The 17,381-nt window shown below is 56.1% G+C and overlaps 3 protein-coding genes across 10 annotated transcripts in view; 1 reads left to right on the forward strand and 2 right to left on the reverse strand.

Moving 5' to 3' along the window:
• LOC140522101 (inner centromere protein-like) overlaps positions 1-17,381 on the forward strand; it is a 576,743-nt gene that overhangs the window by 515,002 nt on the left and 44,360 nt on the right. The window lies entirely within an intron of this gene.
• TUT1 (terminal uridylyl transferase 1, U6 snRNA-specific) lies at positions 56-6,945 on the reverse strand. Of its 4 annotated transcripts, none has more exons than XM_072637138.1 (10): positions 6,814-6,938; positions 6,178-6,255; positions 4,006-4,196; positions 3,513-3,828; positions 3,266-3,366; positions 2,400-2,848; positions 2,012-2,121; positions 1,714-1,824; positions 1,415-1,507; positions 56-1,210 (listed from the first exon to the last, which is right to left on the reverse strand). In XM_072637138.1, the coding sequence occupies exons 1-10, from the start codon at positions 6,893-6,895 to the stop codon at positions 90-92; spliced, it is 2,652 nt and encodes an 883-aa protein (XP_072493239.1). In that variant the 5' UTR covers positions 6,896-6,938; the 3' UTR covers positions 56-89. The 4 variants fall into 4 exon arrangements, with proteins under 4 accessions (XP_072493239.1, XP_072493238.1, XP_072493242.1 ...); XM_072637137.1 differs by having other exon boundaries at positions 2,400-2,851; positions 6,814-6,937; XM_072637141.1 differs by lacking the exon at positions 6,178-6,255 and having other exon boundaries at positions 6,814-6,945.
• On the reverse strand, positions 8,316-17,087 carry MTA2 (metastasis associated 1 family member 2). 2 transcript variants are annotated; one of them, XM_072637149.1, is made up of 18 exons: positions 16,952-17,087; positions 15,940-16,007; positions 15,215-15,308; positions 13,599-13,716; positions 13,346-13,409; positions 12,420-12,537; positions 12,107-12,209; positions 11,821-11,920; positions 11,529-11,717; positions 11,341-11,415; positions 11,161-11,219; positions 10,877-10,974; positions 10,631-10,770; positions 10,192-10,420; positions 9,989-10,078; positions 9,785-9,903; positions 9,209-9,345; positions 8,316-9,067 (listed from the first exon to the last, which is right to left on the reverse strand). In XM_072637149.1, exons 1-18 carry the CDS (start codon positions 16,977-16,979, stop codon positions 8,902-8,904), a joined length of 1,995 nt encoding a protein of 664 aa, XP_072493250.1. In that variant the 5' UTR covers positions 16,980-17,087; the 3' UTR covers positions 8,316-8,901. The 2 variants fall into 2 exon arrangements, with proteins under 2 accessions (XP_072493250.1, XP_072493251.1); XM_072637150.1 differs by lacking the exons at positions 13,346-13,409; positions 13,599-13,716; positions 15,215-15,308; positions 15,940-16,007; positions 16,952-17,087 and adding an exon at positions 12,909-13,023.

Raw genomic sequence — 17,381 nt, forward strand, 5'->3', positions numbered from 1 at the left:
CCTGTATAACCCAGCCCCAGGGCAGTGCCCCAAAGATAAGACCTAGAGACAAAGCTCATACAAAAGCACTTTATTGCCCCCTCCTCTCTTCAGTCATCCTTCTCACATCCTAGGATGCCCCGCACAGTTCGAGGTAGGAAACCATGTAAGAAATGATGGAGATCGGGGAACAGGCTCTGGGGATCCTGGAGCTGTGTGAGAGTGAGAAACTGGCCAGTGGGGCTCAGGGAAGCAGTGAAGGTGAGGAGAGGCTGCGGCAGCCGTGGCAGCTCTGGCTCTGCTCTCTGCTTCCTGCTCTCCTGGGCTATCAGCTCCTGGGTCACCAGAGCCTCTGCCTGCAGCCAGTTCATTTCACCTTTGGCTTGCTGCTGCAACTGCCTGCGCACCCGCCGCCGCCCAAGCCATACCCGGTGCCAGAGCGTACAGAGCCAGGTCTGTGCCTTCCCTGGCCCTGTCTCCTTCTCCCCCTGAGTTACTTCTACCTCTTCACTCCCTAAGTTATCTAGCTGCTTTACTTCCCTTTCTACTAAATGCTGCCCAAGTTCCGGCAGCTGCTCCCCTGATGGCCCATGGTCCCCAGTGGCTGATGATTGGCTCTCCTCACCATCAGTCTCCAGCACCATCTCTTCCACCCCAGCCTCTCCTTGGTGCCCCTCAGATGCCTGTTGCTCCTCATTCTGCCCTTTCTCCCTCTCTACTCGTAGCCTTTTACTTGGTCCTCCGTGGGGACACTTCTCATCTCCAACTTCTTCTGGCCTCCGTCTCTTGCAGCTCTGCTCTATCTGGCACCCCAGTGTTTCCTCTAACACTTGGGTAATGGCAGCACAGAGCTGGGTGAAGGGGGCAAGGGGCAGAGGAATGGGAGTAACAGACAGCAGGGAGTTGGCAGAGCTGGGTTGCAGGAGAGGAAGCAAACCCCAGTCCCGGCCTCGGGGAGACCGACGCTGGAACTGGAGGCTTCGGCAGTAATTAGCTGACTCCTGACAACAGTTCTGCAGGCGACCAGCTACCCGGCCTGTCACGTTGGCAGCCACGTTGTGACTTAGGTCAAAAGGGTCCTGGAGGTTCAGAGGGCCAAGACGTAAGCCCCCCCAGAGACCAGGGGGCAGACCCTCGGCTATGGGCAGTGGCTGGCCTTCCCTCAGAGATAGCAGTGAGCCTCGGAGGTCCCAAGTAGAGACACAGGAAAAGAACTGAGCCAGAAGGACAGCTGTTGGGAGGCCAAATTGAGGCTGAGTGAAAATGAGCTGTTCCATCCAGATCCATCCCAAGGAAGGGCTGGAGATGGGATTCCCCACCCTTCTTGCTCCTAGTCTGGCCTCTAGGAGCACAAGGGCCCTATGGTCCCACCCAGCCCACCTCCAACCAAAGTCCAGGTTCCTCCCCTCCTCCTCGGCTGTCCCCAGGCACTTACCAAGGGGCTCTGTGTTGGTGCTGGGCTCCAGGCGGGATGCCTCTTGGGGGAAGCTGCAATCCCAGCCATCTACCTCGACCCGTTCCTCCTCACCTGGGGATACAAGAAAGGGCAGCTCTAGCAAAGAAACAATGGAAAAGCATCCAGGAGACAGTTCTCACCAAGATCCCCAGACAACTCACAGTTACTAAAGACAGGAGAATTGCCTGTCCACTGGGAAGATGGTGATGTGGGCAGACACAACTACAGACAAAGATAAGGGCAAGGGCGTCAGGAGCCTCTGACTTGGGATGTCATACCTGCCATCTGGGTGAGCTTTGTGAGGGAAGGCAGCACAGGAGGGTCCCGGGTTTGCAGGAAGTGGATCACCAAGAGAGTCAACGCATAATTACTCAGAAGAGGGCCACTCCCTGGGCAGAAAACTGAGGCTTACCAGTAGCCACAGAGAGCGTCTGAGTGAGCCTCCTGTTTACTGCCCCCAGCCTGCTGCACGTGGCCTAAGTCTGTGCCAGCCCCTGCCTTTACCCCTCTCCCCCATCCCCCCACCCTCCCCAGGGAGCACAGGAACTGCCTCCTCCTCATGCCCACCTTCCTTACCTGTCAGCCCTCGTCTCTGAGCCCAACAGCGCAGGGTATAGACCAGGGGCCGTACTCGCCCATCTAGGGCACAACAGAGACTCAGGAACCGTGAATTATATAACGCCAGTCTAGGATAAGGAGGAGACCCAGGTTCACCATCCCCAGAAGAGACTGCCTCATCCCCCCACTTCCCTCCTCCAGTTACTTTCTGCTTCCTTCTCTGTCCATCTGTGATTCCCTGGGGGCAGAAGCAAGCTTGTTTTGTGTCTGTACCCCCAGGATCCAGGACATTACCTGGAATGCAAACAATACTGAACTGACTGAAATGGGGCTGTGGGCAGCAGTGACAGGACAGGAAGGAAAAGGGGCAGAACAAAACAAGGACCTCGGGAAAGACACCAAGCACCTGTTACTGAGGGAGATGTCGCCGTGAAGACCAGAGGGTCGATGGCAGAATTTGGCCACAGGACGTCGAGCCGAGGGCACAACCCAGACACTGTGCACCCCAGGGACACAGCCTCGGAGGACAGACCCAACAAGCTCCAGCATGGCCTCTCCCTCCCCCTCCGCCCCCTTGAGTGCTCCAAGTTCCCAGGTCTTCCCCAAGTCCCTTTCTCCCACCTCCTCCTGGATGGGTGAAACTGGGGGCAAGGACTGTGGGGAGGCCAGGGCCTCAGAGGCTAGGGCCGAGTCAGGGGTCGGAGGGGCTAGGGAGGAGGTGGGGGTTTCAGAGTCCTGGGGGGAAGCTGGGGCCTGAGAGTCTACAGGGGAAACTGGAGTGGAGGCCAAGGCTTGAGGATCTAGTGGAGAAGCAAGGGCTGAGTCCAACGCTGGAGAGGCTGGGGCCTTTGGATCCTGCTGTAAGGGAGAGACAAGTTGGGCCCATGATCCCTTGGGGTTCCCTCCATCACCCATCCTCAGACCATATACTATAGATCGAGCTGCTCAGTCTCAGCACAGCACAGTAGTATCCTCCCTAATCTACCCACCCTATAACTATTTAGTTAGGCTTTCTTTTTTAAGGCAAAGCAGTATAAAGTAAAGCATGCTGGGCTAAAATCCGGAGAGATCTGGGTTCAAATTCCACTGCCAACATCTACTAGCTGAGTGACCACAGGCAAATGACTTAAATTTCTGAGACTCAGTTTCCTCATCTGAACAACTGGGAACACAAAAGCCATAGGCCCATTAAGGGTCCAATGAGATTCATCCATAGTGTTCTCTACAAGCCCACTCTCCCCACCCACTGCACCAGGCTCTCTAGCATCTCACCTGTGGCCCCTCCAAATCCCCTAGATCCAGGAAGAGGTCAAGGTCACATCCATGAACATCAAAGCCATTTGTAGAGGAGCCAAAGGGACGGATGACACAGCCTGGGTGGTGAGCACAGCATCGAGATCAGGGGACATTCAAAGAGACGCCAGCTGTACAACTGAATGGGCAGGACAGGTGCTCATGATGGAGGCACTGACTAGAGGCCTAGGGATCAGAGAGTCTGAGGGGGATGGACAAGCCTCACCAGGGAAGAACTCAGAGAAGACCTCCTGCAGCAAGGTCACGACAAGCCCCCGAAGCTGGCGTTCTGCCTCAGAAAGCTCTCGAAGGCCCACCAGCTGCACCATCTGGGCCTCCACATCTGGAGCCTGTGCCAAAGCCTGCGTCAGCTGCTGGTCATCTGGCGGTGCCCCTCTGGACGATTTGGGAGCGGGGGTCTGGAATTCCTTCTGCTGCCGAGGCCGTACACGTAGCCGATGGCCACCGAGGGTGTGCTGAGGCTGGGACAAGACAGCATTCCGGGTGCCCAGGTCTCCCATTTCAACAATGGCAAACACTCCCTGTTAGGCCGCAGCAGAGAAAAGCTCTCAGACACTCCTCTCCAATCACCATGGCCCAACCCCAAGCCCCACCATCTCCTATCTCCTCCAGCCTGTCCCTAGAGTCTCCCTGACCTGGATCTTACTCCCTCCTCCATCAGATTGCTCACAAGGGCTTGCCCAGGCTGGCCCCACTACCTTGTCCTTGTCCATGACAATGCTGGCCACAGGTCCAAAGGCCTGGAAGTACTCAGAGAGCTGGGCTGGATCTACACCACGTGGAAAACCACTGACAAACACGCTCCGCAGGCCCTGGGCCCGGCGTGCAGCTCGAAGCTCTTCAAGGCGGCGATGCTTCTTGCCTGCAAGGTGGGCATCCAGGCTGGGCCCTGAAATACACACATTAAGCACGTGCTGCTTCCAAGGATGCAGCAACAAAGTACTGACTGTTTTAATCTACATGGGGGAAAGAGCCAAACCAAACGCTTCAGGCAAACCACAGTTCGAGCTGGGTGGAGCTTCAAGAGGCCATGGAGGCCCCTCAACATAGAGTTGAGGAAACTGAAGCCCAGAGAACCTAAGTGACTTGCAATGGGTCACACAGAAAGGAAACATGAGGATCCCCTTTGAACCCAGGTCTTCTCCCTCCAACTAGGGTATCACCTGGGGAGATCATTCCTGGGCTGACCCTAAAAGGCACAGACAGAATCATGGAGTCTGGGGAGGTCAAGAGGAAAGCACGGTGGGAGCCAGAAGGGGGTTAGACAGGGGCCAGATGAGGGATGCCATGCTATGACAGGCAAAGGAAGCCAGGTTTGGTTTTATAGGCAACAAAAACTCACAGAAGGGCTTTGGGCCCCGGCATGATTCTGGCGGTGTGAGGGGTGAGGGAAGGATGGGAGAGTGTGATGGAGGATGGAAGATGGAGGGCAGAGGAGGGAGGGAAGAGACTGGGGGCAGAGACACCAGTCAGGAGGAGATAACAAGAGTCTGGGTTGGGGGGAGGGCGACATGGGCCTGACTTTGGGAGGCAAGAGAAGGGACACAGAATTGACATGACTGGAATGCGAGGTGAGAGCCCAGGAGGAGGACAGCAGAAATGAGATTGGGAGATGAGGCCAGTCAGGTCAGGAGACTGATGCGCTTGGCTCAGAACATGCTGGGATTGAACAGAAGAGATCCAGGGAAAGGGTCCAGGAGGCAGGGGGAAGACACAGGAGGAGCAGGAAGAGATGTGGAATGATCTGCATAGAGATGGCTACAGAAGAGAGTCCCTAAGAAGAGTGTGTATGGAGAAGGGAAGGGAGTGGGCCCTCAGGACACCTGTGCCAAGGTCCCAGGCTGAAAAGTTAGAGAAAACAATGATTCACAAGGAGCAACAGCACCACAGAAATACCTCAGGGGAGATGTCAGTAGAGTGCAGCAAAAAAAGAATCTCCATGATAATGGTCCTGGACGAGATTCTGGGATACTGGGATACAAAGCCCTTAGAAATGTCCACAAGGACAAGGACTGAGAAAAGGCTATCGAGGACCCTGGGGAGAGCAAGCTCATGGAGCAGTGACATGAGGTGTGGAGGGGGAGGCCAGGGTGCCACAGACAAGTAAAGTCTTCAGGAGAGACAGAAGGGGAGACAAAGAGACAGGAGGCCAAGGGCTCTGACAAGGAGAAGTCACAGCTCTAGAGGCCAGAGAAAAGAAGATGAAGAGGACGACATAGAAAAGTCTGGAGGTAGAGAGCAGGAGACAGACCAGCTCAATCAGGGATAAGGGCAGGAATTGGACAAGGAGGTTTAGAAAACCCATTGGAGGGCATGAAAGAGTCCATCAAAGATCAACCGAAAGGACTGTCCTGCAGCAGGGAGTGTCCACTTGAGATAAGATCACTTGAATGTGTAGAATGTTCAGCTGAGCTGATTCTGGGGTTTCTTTGAGTGGCTTAGAAACAAAAGCAGAGCAGGCCTACAACGGGAAGGGAGGGAAGGCTGAGGATGGGCAGAGAATGACCAGGATAAAAGGGCATGCTCTTCAAGAGTGGAAGACAGTGGTTTTTAAATTAAATTTTATTTTGACTCATTTTCTCTTTCTGCCCTCCCCCATTGAGAAAACAAGAACAGTAAAATCTCTGTTATGAATAAATATGGTCAAGCAATACACCTTCAGTGTGGGTTATGTCCACAAATGCAGATGTTTGGGTAGATACAAAAGTATCTGGGCAGAGATACAAAGTTACACCCTGGAATGTTCTCTGCCCCCAGTCCTTTCTCTCTCTACCAGAGGTGGGCCACAGGCTTCATTCCAAACTCTGGGATGGCAGGGAGGTAGAGGTTCCATTGAACTGCCCACCCTGGCAGGTCTATAAAGCTTGTACCAGGGACGTGGCCTTGGAAGATGTTGGCCCTTGGTCTCCTCGATGCCGGCAGTGGGGAGGCAGGTGACCTGGGCAGCACTGGAGATGCCCCAAGAGCCGCGTCATGAGAGTGGCCACAGAACTCCTAGACCCTGGATGGCCCTGGGTGCTTGGATGCTGAGGCCAAGCAGACCCAGGCCTTCCTCGTGCCTGGGTTTGTGCCTCTGAAGGGAGGGGAGCTCGCCTGGATGCTTGTAAGGAAGACCGAGGAGGGCCCGAATTCAAATTCAGCCTCGAACACTTGGGTGACCCTGAACAAACCTTTTCGCCGCTGTCTGCCTCTGTTCCCTCCCACCCCACGCCCCCCAGCTGGGCTTCTGCCTTCGCCCTGACTTTTGACCCCGTGAGACACTGTTGCCCAGCGGCCAGAGCTCCGAACTTGGAGCCCGTTAGGTAGACAAGAGTTCGAATCCCATCTCTGGTTCAGGTAACTTCCCCGGGCCCTCGGTTTCCGCACTGGAGTAAACGGCCAAAGGCCGCGGAACCGCAGCTACGGGACCAAGAGAGCTCCCCCACTCCCCTCGGGGCAGGGGGCCCAGCCCCGTCCGCCTAGGCCTGGGGGCTCCGTGACCCATGACCGCCAACCCGCCCCCTTACGATTAGCTGTGTTCACGTGGCAGAGGCAGCATCTGAAGCCCCCGCGCGGCAAAGCCTCCACATCCGGCTCCGTCGCCGCCATATTTCCCGCTTCAGAACGGGCCAGGCACGACTTCCGCCACTACCGGAAGTGGGTCACCGGGATCGCTCAATAAGAAGGCACTTCCGCCACTCTCGGGGATCTGGGGCTCGTTCGGTCGCGTCTCAGGACTCAGGCTGCGCACTCGGTCTGCAGCCCCATCCTCCCGGGTTAATCTGCATACGGTGACGCGATTGGCCAGCTCTGAGAGCGCCTGTCGTCGATTGGCCCTGAGCGAACATGAATATTCATGAGCAACGGTGGAGCGGCCGGGTCTCCAGCAGCTAGGGGATCCCAGCTCCGCCTCTCCGCCGGCAGAGACGACCCCAGCGGCCACCGACTAGGCCCCGCCGCAGTCTCCGGGCAGCCGGGCCGAGAGAGGGGTGCTAGAGTGCCCCCGGCTGTCTCTTCCTCCGTCTCGGGCACGGGCGATAGAGCCGAACCCCACGCAAGACGACGGACCCCCGAGGGCCCGTGACTCCTCGGTGGGTAGGAGTGACTCGCGTGGGCGTGACCCTGGCCCGGCTGGTCTGTGCCCTAGCCACAGCGGACCGCCCAGCCCTGAGGGGCCCTGTCCCCGGCGGCCCTCCAGCACTCCTGCCCCGAGGGATCCTGGTGGGCTGAGGCGCTGCAGCCTGGGGGGTCGCCCTGCAGTTGTCACCAGAATGTACTGAATCCGTGGCAACTTCCTGGCCTCAGTTCTTCACCTGAAAAATGGGTGCACTTGGACCGCCTCGGCCCAGGAAGTATACATGTGAGAAGTTAGGAGAGCCTTGGGAGGGATGAGGGGGGCCTGCCCTAACCCCTTCCATCGTAACTTCAGCCTCTGCCCTCAAGTGATTCCTGGCATCAGAGCCCAGGAGAGGGCGGTCAGATCCTACAGGCATAACACCTTCTAGGTGCCAGGTGCCGAAGACACAGGCAGTCCCGGTCCTCAGAGCTTGCATGGTGGGTGTGGGATGTGAATAGTCCCCATCTGTCCAGGCATCCCTCCTGTGACTCTGGGCCCCGGTCTCACTCTCCACTGACCCAGGGATTCTTCATCTCTTACCCCAAAGCAGTCGAGCATATCCTCCTAGCCTGCAGCGTCCTGCCTCACTAGCCTTAGCCCAAGGGCCAATCCCAGAACTTCCAAAAGACGGTGGTCAGGAGGGGACTCGCCAGCTCACCCAGGTTGCTTTGGCCAATTCCTAGAATCAACTCCTCTAGAACACCCCGTGACAGCTGTCCCCCAAAACAGATGGTATATCAAACAAAGAGGTGTCTACAATCAGACTGTACTAAGGGCTTCCACCAGGAAGTGACTGGGAAGCCTCTCCTGGGACTGATGGTCAATCTTGCTGTCCATTTTCCACCCTCCATCAGACCTCCCTTCTTCCCTAGACCCCATCCCATGTCAGAGAGCAGCAGAGCCAGGAGGAGCTGAAGAAAAACAGTTTTTTATTTTTATCGATCTAAGAACGGATTATAGATTCCAAGGTTAAAAAACAGACAAAGGGTCTTTATTTCTGAGAGTTGGTGTACAAAAGGCAGGGATGTGGGGGAAGGGAAGCAAGAGTGAGCACAAGGAGCTGGGATTGCCCGAGCTCACAGGCCTCTAACTCCAATTAAGTCTGGACATCGAATGGGAGTAAAACCCAAAATTAGAAAAAGAAAACAAGACTTGAGACATGGCAGTGCACGCCCCACCCCCACAGGTACCAACTGGTACCTTATTTTCCCCTCCCACACTCCCCAACAAGGGGAGGAAAAATTAAAAAAAACTTTAAAAAACCCTCCCCCCCAAAAAACCTGCCCCAGGACTGAGTCCTTTGTACCCCCAAAAACAGGCTATCCCATGTGGGGCTTTTCCTTCCCCCAGACCTGGAGAAGGCCAAGGAAGAGGCAGATGTGGTGTCAGAAGCTACAAGCAAGCTCTCCAATGCCCTCCCAGGACCCACACACACAGGTAAATGTGCCTGTCTAGAGGCCGCCTTCCCATCTACTCTCTTCCCTTCCCCCCAAAATGCTCAATCCTCCAAGACAATAGGCTCATTGGTACTGGCAGGGTGTGGGGGTAGAGGCGGAGGAATCGGGGCCCTGACTGATGGCAGTGGAGGCTTCACCTTCAATGGTAAATTGGGCCGCCTTGCAGCCCGACGCATTTCCAGGTGAGTCAAGGCCTTCCGTAATGCCCTAGCAGAGAAGACAGGGCAGATGCAATCAGTTGACAGCTGGGCCCTTCCTGGCTGCCCAGTCCCGTTATTCCTGCTTCCACACCCCCAGTCTCTGCTATCAGCCACCCCTGTGCCCAGCACTGTCTGGTCTGCCCACTACCTGGTGTCTTTTGTGGCCACAAATACCACAGGGTTGGGAGCATCCGCTGGGTTCAGCTTCTGCCGCTTGGCTGCTGGCTGTGTGCTTGATCGAATCCCTGAGGTGAGGGGCCTTCCATTGGCTGAAAATGGAACCACCTGGAAAAGAGGAAGGGAAGCTTTCAAGCCCTCAGCAGTGAAACCCCATCCCCCATCATTCTAGGAGCCCACCACCTCCAACTCCACTTCTGAACAAGCTGAAAGTAAGGAAGCATTGCCTCCCAATGGGCTAGAATCTTCATGGGTGAGAAAGAACAAGGGGATACGTAGGGTTCAAATCTAGCTTCACTTACTAGCTATGTGACCCTGTCTGCCTTAGTTTCCTCAGATGAGAGTAACAGCACTGTTCTCCCAGAGTTGTGAGGACCAGAAGACTTTAGAAGGCTATGTAAAAGCTGGCATGTGCACATGCAAAATGTATGTTTGAGCACATGTATGTATTTTCTGCCATTATCACTACTTCCAACCCCTCTGAGACCAAGCAGACCAAGGAAGGAAGACGAGTCCCCCAAATGTTCCCCCCTTTTCCCCAACTCACACTCTCATAGGCACGTTTCACCACAATGCCCCCCAAGCTGCGGTTCTGGGTCATTTGGTTCCTATTGATTGGTGTCTTTGTGCCTCGTGGGGTTTTTGGTTTCAGAGGAGCCTGGGCCGCTACAGAGGAAAGAGAAAGACCTTGCTGAAATCCTTTGTTCCAGATCCATTCCCAGCCCTTCTGTACCATCCCCCTGTCCCATACCGAGGTCTTTGACGATGGTCGCCAGGGGCAGTCGCACCAGAGGATGAATCTTGAGAGGCGTTTTGGCTGCCTTGGGGAGTCGGATGGAGCCTAGTGACAGCAAGAAAAGTTACCAAATCTGGGTGACCCAGCCCAGGCAGGGTCCATACACCTTGTGGACACTTCCCCCTTCTCTCCAACAAATCTCTCCTGCCCATTCTCACACTCAGCCTTGATGGCGTTGGCATTGATGGGGGCATAGGGTCGGCGGGCAGCTCTCCTCGGCTGTAGCAGGTCCCTGCACATACGCCGGGCAAGACGGGTCAGCTTTGTTGTCTGCAGTAGAAACGTCTGCCTATTCTTGGCCAGCAGCTTGGCCCGGTTGGCGCTAGTTGTATATGGAGAAAGGCTCTGGGCTTCAGGTCGAGACAAGTGACCCCGGGAGTGCGGCTCCTGGTGGAAAGAGGAAACAAAGTGGGGTCCTACTGCCCTCAAAATTCTGGATCTGAGCCACCCCAACCCCACCTTCAGGATCCACTGGCTCAGGGGAACAATCCAAAGCTGCCAGACTGTTTCCTTCCTGTTAGTCAGGGAGGAGAGGCAGCTTTCTCAAGCTCTCGATTTCTCGGGCCCTTCCCACAAGCCCCAACCCTGGGTCCTTACGGTGGTACCCCGTGCTGCCCCCTCCAGCTGCGTTGGGGTCTTCAGCCCCCCATACTTCTTCCAGTAGATCCAGCAGGAAGCGCAAAGTCGACACTGCATGTTGGGGGGTCCCCAGGCATACCACTGTGCTGACTGGGTGGCTAGAGAAACAAACAGGTCAGCAGGTGGAGTGGCAGTCAGAAGGGACAAGCCTGTCCCCCACCCTCAAGCACTGAGATAGGAGCTGAAGCAGGCCCCGACACTCACTGTGGCAGCTCTCACAGGTCAGCCCCTTCTGGAATCCAGCCCCATTCATGCCTGGCTTTGACCCCACAGAGATGATCTGGTTTGGATTCGGCTTAGTGCTGGGTGGGGGACAGAAAAAGATAGGACAGGATGGATGCACAGGCTGGTTCCAGTGGCAGCTTTCCACCCCATCCCAGCCCAGGGAGTCTCCCTGCCACTCTCCTCCCAGTCCCACCCATTCCAGATCACAGGGAAGGGAAGGAAGATGCCCTGGCTCCCCTCCGTACCCACCTACTCCCACTTACTAGGTAGGGATGTAGACCTGTTTCAGTTTACTGTCAGCTTCGGCTGCTTTTAATCTTTTCTGTAGGTGACACAAGAAACGGAAAAAGCAGTATGTGGGATGGTCCCTGGGCCTGGCTTCCCCCCATCCACCCAACAGCAGCTCTCTGCCTTTCCTCTATGGGCCCCATACCGGTCCTCACCTGCTGGATGTAGCGGTCAGTGGTTTTCCACATGTAATAGAACTGGACGATGCTGGCGAGAGACTTCCAGGGGAGCTGGGGAGGTGATGCAGAGTGAGCTGGCGCCCTAGCCTGAGGACCCCGATCCCCTCGCTGCTGCTGTGGCTGCTGCTTCCTAACCTAGCCCTGCTCACAGCCTCACTACTCACAAAGTCCTGACGGATATCATTGAAATCCTTGCCGTATTTCTCCAGCGCCTCCTCAAAAAGCATGGCCTCAGAGGCTGACCACTCCTCCATCTCATCACGGCACAGCACAGGGCCGCCCTGGGGCACCAGTGTGGACATGGCCTTGGCCAGGTCATAACCATTCCGCTGGAGGGTGTCCATGGCATGGAACTGCAATGGGGGCAACACCCAGTGAGGACACTCTGAGCCAGCCTAGGGATGCCAGGCACTGGCCACCCCTCTGCCTTCCCCAACCCAGACAGCATCGGCTCACCAGGGTGATGTCTCGGGAGGCAGCTGCTGCACTCATGTGCAGACTGGGCTGCCGGATAGAACTGCTGCAGTCCAGGGCCCTGGCAAAGGTGCCCACCGCTCTAGAGGAGGAACAACGGGTCACTGGGGCGGAAGGAAGCTTCAGGGAGATGGGGAAGGGAAGGGGGGAAACACCACAGGGAAAATCAGGACAACCTGAAGGACGCCAGCTGGGACCGAGAGAGGCCTAGGGCCTCCAGGCCACAGCTCCCCCAGCCTAGGGCCACAGTCACCCACCCAGCCCTCACCGGGCTACAACGAGGAACTGGTCAATCTGCCGGTCTGTCAGGGGGTTGTCTGGATCCCACACTTTCATTTCCATCTTCTGCTGATTTCGATTATCAGACTCACCTGGAAAAAAAGACTGCTATCATCACAAAGGACAAAGGGTGGAGGGTAGACCTCTGGACACCCATCCTTCTCACTCCTACCCTGTTCAGCTACTTTAGGATCTCTGGCTTTACTACATCCCCTTGCCATAAGCTAGGCTCCTTCACTTGTCCCCAAGCCCCTGGACTCCCCTCCCTCTGCTCCCTCAGCCCTTCCCTCCTCAGGCCTCACCTTCAGCCAGTCGCTCTGGGATCTCTGCTTGGTACTTGCAGCCAACCCGAATCTCACCCTGGTCAGCCAGAAGTGTTTTTTGCACGGGGTCAAACACCAAGGAGTAGAAGAAGCAGTCCTGAAACAGGATAGAGAGGCAGCTGAAATGAGCCTCCCCATTCCCCCCCACATGCCAAACTGCAGAACCCAGAGGCACCACCATTTCAAATCCAGCCACCTCAAATAGAGTCCACTGTATCTCATCCCAAACCAGGCTCTCCTGGAGTCCTCAAGCTTCCCAGACTTCACTTCATCCCTCCCTCCCTCCACATATCCAGCCTCCAAATCCACTCATTTCCAGGGCTCAGCATCTCTCTAACGTAAGCCCTTATGTCTACACTCACAGCCACCAGACTGGTTCAGGCCCTTAGTCTCCTAAGTGATCTCTGTCTCTCCAACCCACCCTCCACAGAGCCATTGGTGACCCTAGACAATCTGACCTCAACGTGCCTTTTCAGCCCTATATCGTTCCCCATCAGGCATCCTCTGGTTTGGCAAAAGTGGCTTTCCCGCTGTTTGTCCATCTCCATCTCAGGACCTCTGCACCTTAGGTACTGGGGGCTCATTCTCCCTCCCCTCCCCCATCTCTCAGAATCCCCAATTTCCTGGAGATTCAGCTCAAGTAACAGCACCATGAATATAAATTGATTTAAAGCCATTCTGCATGTACCTCTCTCCCCTATTAAAATGTAAGCTGTGGCTTTGCTTTTACCCTAGTAACCCATACACAGCTAACACCAAGGAACACTGCCCCACACTAGCTAAGGGAGGGTGGGCAGCACCACCTCTGCCACCCCCTCCACACCTGTCAGCCCTGTGCTGGCTTTCCCCACTATGGTGGCACCACCCAGACCCCTCCCTTCTGCCAACACAGCCCTCTTGGTCACCTCCTTCTCCAGGTACTGGCTCAGGATGTCCGTCTCATTTAATAACGTCACACTGCACTTCCCACTGCAAGAAGAGGAAGGAAAGGTCACTGAGTCTACAATTGCCAATCTTCATCCCCTATGATGCTCCCAAGCACTTGCCCTTGTCACTGGGAACAGGGGTCCTCTCCACTTGCCAGCTAAAGAGGAGCAGACAGTGGGAGAGAAGCCCCTTGTGGGTAGGGTAAAGAAATGACTGTATTCTGTCCCCTACCGTATGTGGGTGGCTGGCAAAGATTCAAATTGTCTCGAAAGGAAGAGTTCCCGGTGCTTCAGCTGATGTCTCTGCTGTTCTGAGACCCCTGGCTGCTTGGATTCCTCCTCAAATTCCCCTGGGAGATGAAAAGAGAATAAAGGCTAGCTGGGGGGGGAATGGGGGACTGTGCCAGTTCCTCCCCCCTCCCTCCTTGTGTCTGCCTCTCAATCCTGTACTGCCTTTCCTCCATCTTGGCCCCAATCACACTCTCCCCAATGCTGCCTCATCCCTAAAGTTGATCAGAAAGAGCTTCCATAACCCTTCTCTCTCCCTCCCCCCCCAAACCTCAGAAATTCATCCCAAGCCCCAAGAGTTCATGCTGGGATCTCAACCCTAGCCAGGCTGCCAACAGGATTAAAAGCCCAGTGAGGTTATACCAGGCTGTGCCTCCCCAAGCAGGTCCTCAAACATCACAGGCCTCCCCCCCTACCCCCACTCCCTCAACCCCCTGACAAAGTAGGACCTGCAGAACCTAATGTCACTTGTTCTTTATCTGAATCCTAGTGTTTATCTTTCAGAGAAAACTCCCACCCCAACATTAACACTATCCCTCCCCTACCAAAGGCCTCAAGCTGGCTAAGCCCAGCTGTAAAGTGTTAACAGGGATGGGTGCCAAGCAAAGGAGAAAGGGGCAGGATAACAACATAGCAAGAAGCCCAGACCCATAGGCCATTGTTTCAACTACCAGGGAGAAGGGGGGGTGGGGAAGGAGTTGGCAGCTGACTCCTCCCCTTGCCTGTGCTGCGGAAACCCAGGGCTAAGGCAAGGGGACCACACCCCCCAAACCCCTTCTGATTGGACAAAGCCAAGGTCAGTCCCTGCCAGATGGGGCAGTAAACCCCAAGGGGCTGTGAAACTTGGAGAGCCTTGTTCCCCATTAACCCTTTAGTGCTGGAACCTTGGTCTAAAAAGTTGAAAACAGACATATCAATGGAAAGAAATCAAAAAGGAAAGGGGGGGAAGAATGATAGAGATGAATTATTACTGGGAAAAGAAAGGGAGAAAGAGGAAAAAGGAAGTGAGGGAGAGAAGTTAGGAAAGGGAAAGAGGGAGGAAGAGAAGAAAACAAAGAGAAGGAAGATGAAGACAAAAGCAAAAGAAATGAAATTCAGGAGTTTCTTCCTCTTCCCAAAGCCTCCACCCTGTGAAGACCAACTCCTTCAGTATTTAAACAAACCACAGCCCCTATCCTAAGGCAGGACACATGGTGTGTTTGGGACTTCCTTCCTCTTCACTTACCCTAACACAATCCTTCTCATTATAACTCTAGTTCATTCAAAACTTACCCACAAGTCCTGATTTCTCTATGATTAGATTCATTGTTTCTACCCTCCATAAAACCTCCCATTTCCCACTGTCCTCTCCTCCTGAAAACACTGGCTCTCCTCATCACGTTCCTCCTCCATTCTACTTTTCTGACATGTGAAAACAAGCCCTAACCCCTCCATGTAGACCTGCTTCCCCCATCCCAAAATTCATCCCCCCCCCCCCAGCCTTGGTCAGGAAACCAGAGGAAACACCTGCAGAGACCTGCCCAGACCTGAGGACATGAAGGAGGGGGAAGAAAGACTCACTGGCATTGCTGTCAGCCAGGCTATTGAGGCTGCTAGAGATGTCCCGTCTTCGGAAAAGGCAGACAACTTTGGCCTCCACGTTCCCATTTGCAGTCTAGGAAGAAAGAGCAAAGTGGTAAAACCGGATGTTAGAGAAAGTAGGTATGTCTAAGGAAAAGGGGCCAGTAACAGGGAATATATATTAAGCACTCACAGATAAAACGACAAAAGACCTCAAGAAATTATGTGCCCAACAGAGTGCAGCTCAGTCTCAGAGCCTCCCAAGTCCCCTCCCACCTAAGGAGCTCCGAACTAGGCCTGGGCCAAAATAAACCCAAGCAAGGACACTTTGAGAAGCACACATCTAGAAAGGACCCAAGGCACTCCATTCTAACCACCCAGAAGACCACCAATACTGTCTAAAAGTGATTGACCAGTCTTTACCAGTAGACTCCAGTAAGGAGAAACTGGTTAATCCTGAGGCTACCCATTCATTCTTGGATATCTGAGAACTGGAGCTTCTGCTTAGGAAGTCTGTCCTCACATTGAGTGGAAACCTACCTTTCCCTAACTTCTGCCCACTGCCCCATGGAGGCCATGCTGAGGAAGTGGAGTTGACAACCACCCACACAAAGAACAGAAGCGCCATGTGTGCCTAGATTAACCTTCAGCTCACATTCTCAGATGTGCTTCCTGGTGAGGATTCAAGCCCCTTCTGACCTCCCCCCACACACACACAAGCTCACCTTATTGAGCTCCTCAATCCTTCTCACCAGGTAAGGATTGCTGGAGGAGTTCTCAAAATAGACGTAATCTGCAGTGGGGAAGAGCCAGGAGGTCAAGAGGGGGAAGCCTCTCAAAGCCCTGAGTGAGGGAGGAGGGATGCAACAGGAAAAAAGAAAGAGGGAGGGTGGAGACCCTCTGGGGGTCTCCCATCATCACATTTACTAGGTTCTGGACGTTGGCTATCCAATGGCAAACATCAGAAGCCAGCGAGCACTTTAGCCCGGGAGTGCTGACCAGGACATGGGCAGCCTGTGGCCTCCAGCCACCCCTGCCCACGGATTCTGGGCCAGGCTTAGCTAGCTCTAAGGCAGGGCAGGCGCTGTCCCTTTGGATCCGGAGGAGGACTCAGGATAGGGGTTCGAGCCGGTAAAGCCCGGGTTCAAATCGAACCTCCAGCACAGAGGAGGGAAAGTGACTGGGGCTGCTCAGGTGGAAAGGGTCGGGGGGGCTTTCCTGCCCTGGGACACCCGAAGCTCTTTACATCCGAACTCAGGTCCCGCCCATCAGACGGAGGGCCAAGGAGCCTCCCAATCGCCCGAGGCGGATCTGGGCAGGAGTTCTGCCCCGCGGGCAGCGCTGTCGCTATAGGGGATCCCGGAGCCAGCCAGGGCCCTATGGTGCCAGAGGTGGGGCGTCTGAGATCTGCCCTGGCACTCAGAGCACTGAGCCGGACTAGGTGACCAGCAGCCCAGAGCGCCCCGGGCCTCACTCCGCCCCCCTGCTGTGGCCTCGGCGGTCAAGTTCACCCACTTAAGTCTCGTTGCGCACCCCCCCCCCCGCCTGGGACCCCCCATGGGTAGGGGGATGGCAGCGCATGCGTCCTCTCTTACCGGGACCCCCGGCAAGGCTCCCCGTGCGCGCATGCGCCCCTCTCGTGCCGCCCCCCCCCCCCCCCAGTCGCCCGGCCCTCCCCCCCGCCGGTCCCGGTAAGCTCGTGCCGGTTCCAGCGGAGCCGGGGCGCGCGGTACTCACCCCCCACCCGGTACATGTTGGCCGCCATGGCCGCCCGACGGGGCCCGCGGGCGCCCGGCTCGGCCGCAGGGAGACCCCGGCGCTGCTCGGCCCTGCTCGGCCCCTGCCCCGGTCCCGGCCCCGCCGCCGCCGCCTCAGCCCCGGCTCATCCCGCGCCGCCGCCGCCGCCTCCCGCCCAGGACGCGCCGAGGCCGGCGCCGGGCCCGCTCGGCTGCTTCCGGCCCCCCCCCCCCCCGGCCCAGCGTCCCGGGTCCGCGGTTCGGTTCGTCCAAACAGAGCCCTGCCTCAGCGCCGAGCCCTTCCGGAACCCTTCCGGCTGCGCCCGAAGGACGGGCGCCCGCGCTTCGGCCACTTCCGGAGGCGCTTCGGCTCTTTCCGGCCCACGGCCTCTGGCGCTCGGGCATTTCCGCCTCCTCGGCCGGGAGGGGTG

The sequence above is a fragment of the Notamacropus eugenii genome, chromosome 2 (genome assembly GCF_028372415.1).
Source record: "Notamacropus eugenii isolate mMacEug1 chromosome 2, mMacEug1.pri_v2, whole genome shotgun sequence".
In the NCBI taxonomy this organism is placed as follows: Eukaryota; Metazoa; Chordata; class Mammalia; order Diprotodontia; family Macropodidae; genus Notamacropus; species Notamacropus eugenii.

Bases quoted from the DNA above. Each gene is read 5' to 3' on its own strand.
- TUT1 (XM_072637137.1), bottom strand. From the start codon at position 6,895: ATGGCGGCGACGGAGCCGGATGTGGAGGCTTTGCCGCGCGGGGGCTTC. The intron at 3,829-4,005 runs GTAGTGGGGCCA...GCGGCCTAACAG, and splicing joins TTGTCATGGACAAGGACAAG to GGAGTGTTTGCCATTGTTGA. The intron at 1,508-1,713 runs GTATGACATCCC...TTGTATCCCCAG, and splicing joins AAAGCTCACCCAGATGGCAG to GTGAGGAGGAACGGGTCGAG.
- MTA2 (XM_072637149.1), bottom strand. From the start codon at position 16,979: ATGGCGGCCAACATGTACCGGGTGGGGG. The intron at 10,079-10,191 runs GTGAGAATGGGC...TGCTGTCACTAG, and splicing joins CAACGCCATCAAGGCTGAGT to GCTCCATCCGACTCCCCAAG. The intron at 9,346-9,784 runs GTGAGTTGGGGA...CCTCTTTTCCAG, and splicing joins TGAAACGTGCCTATGAGAGT to GTGGTTCCATTTTCAGCCAA.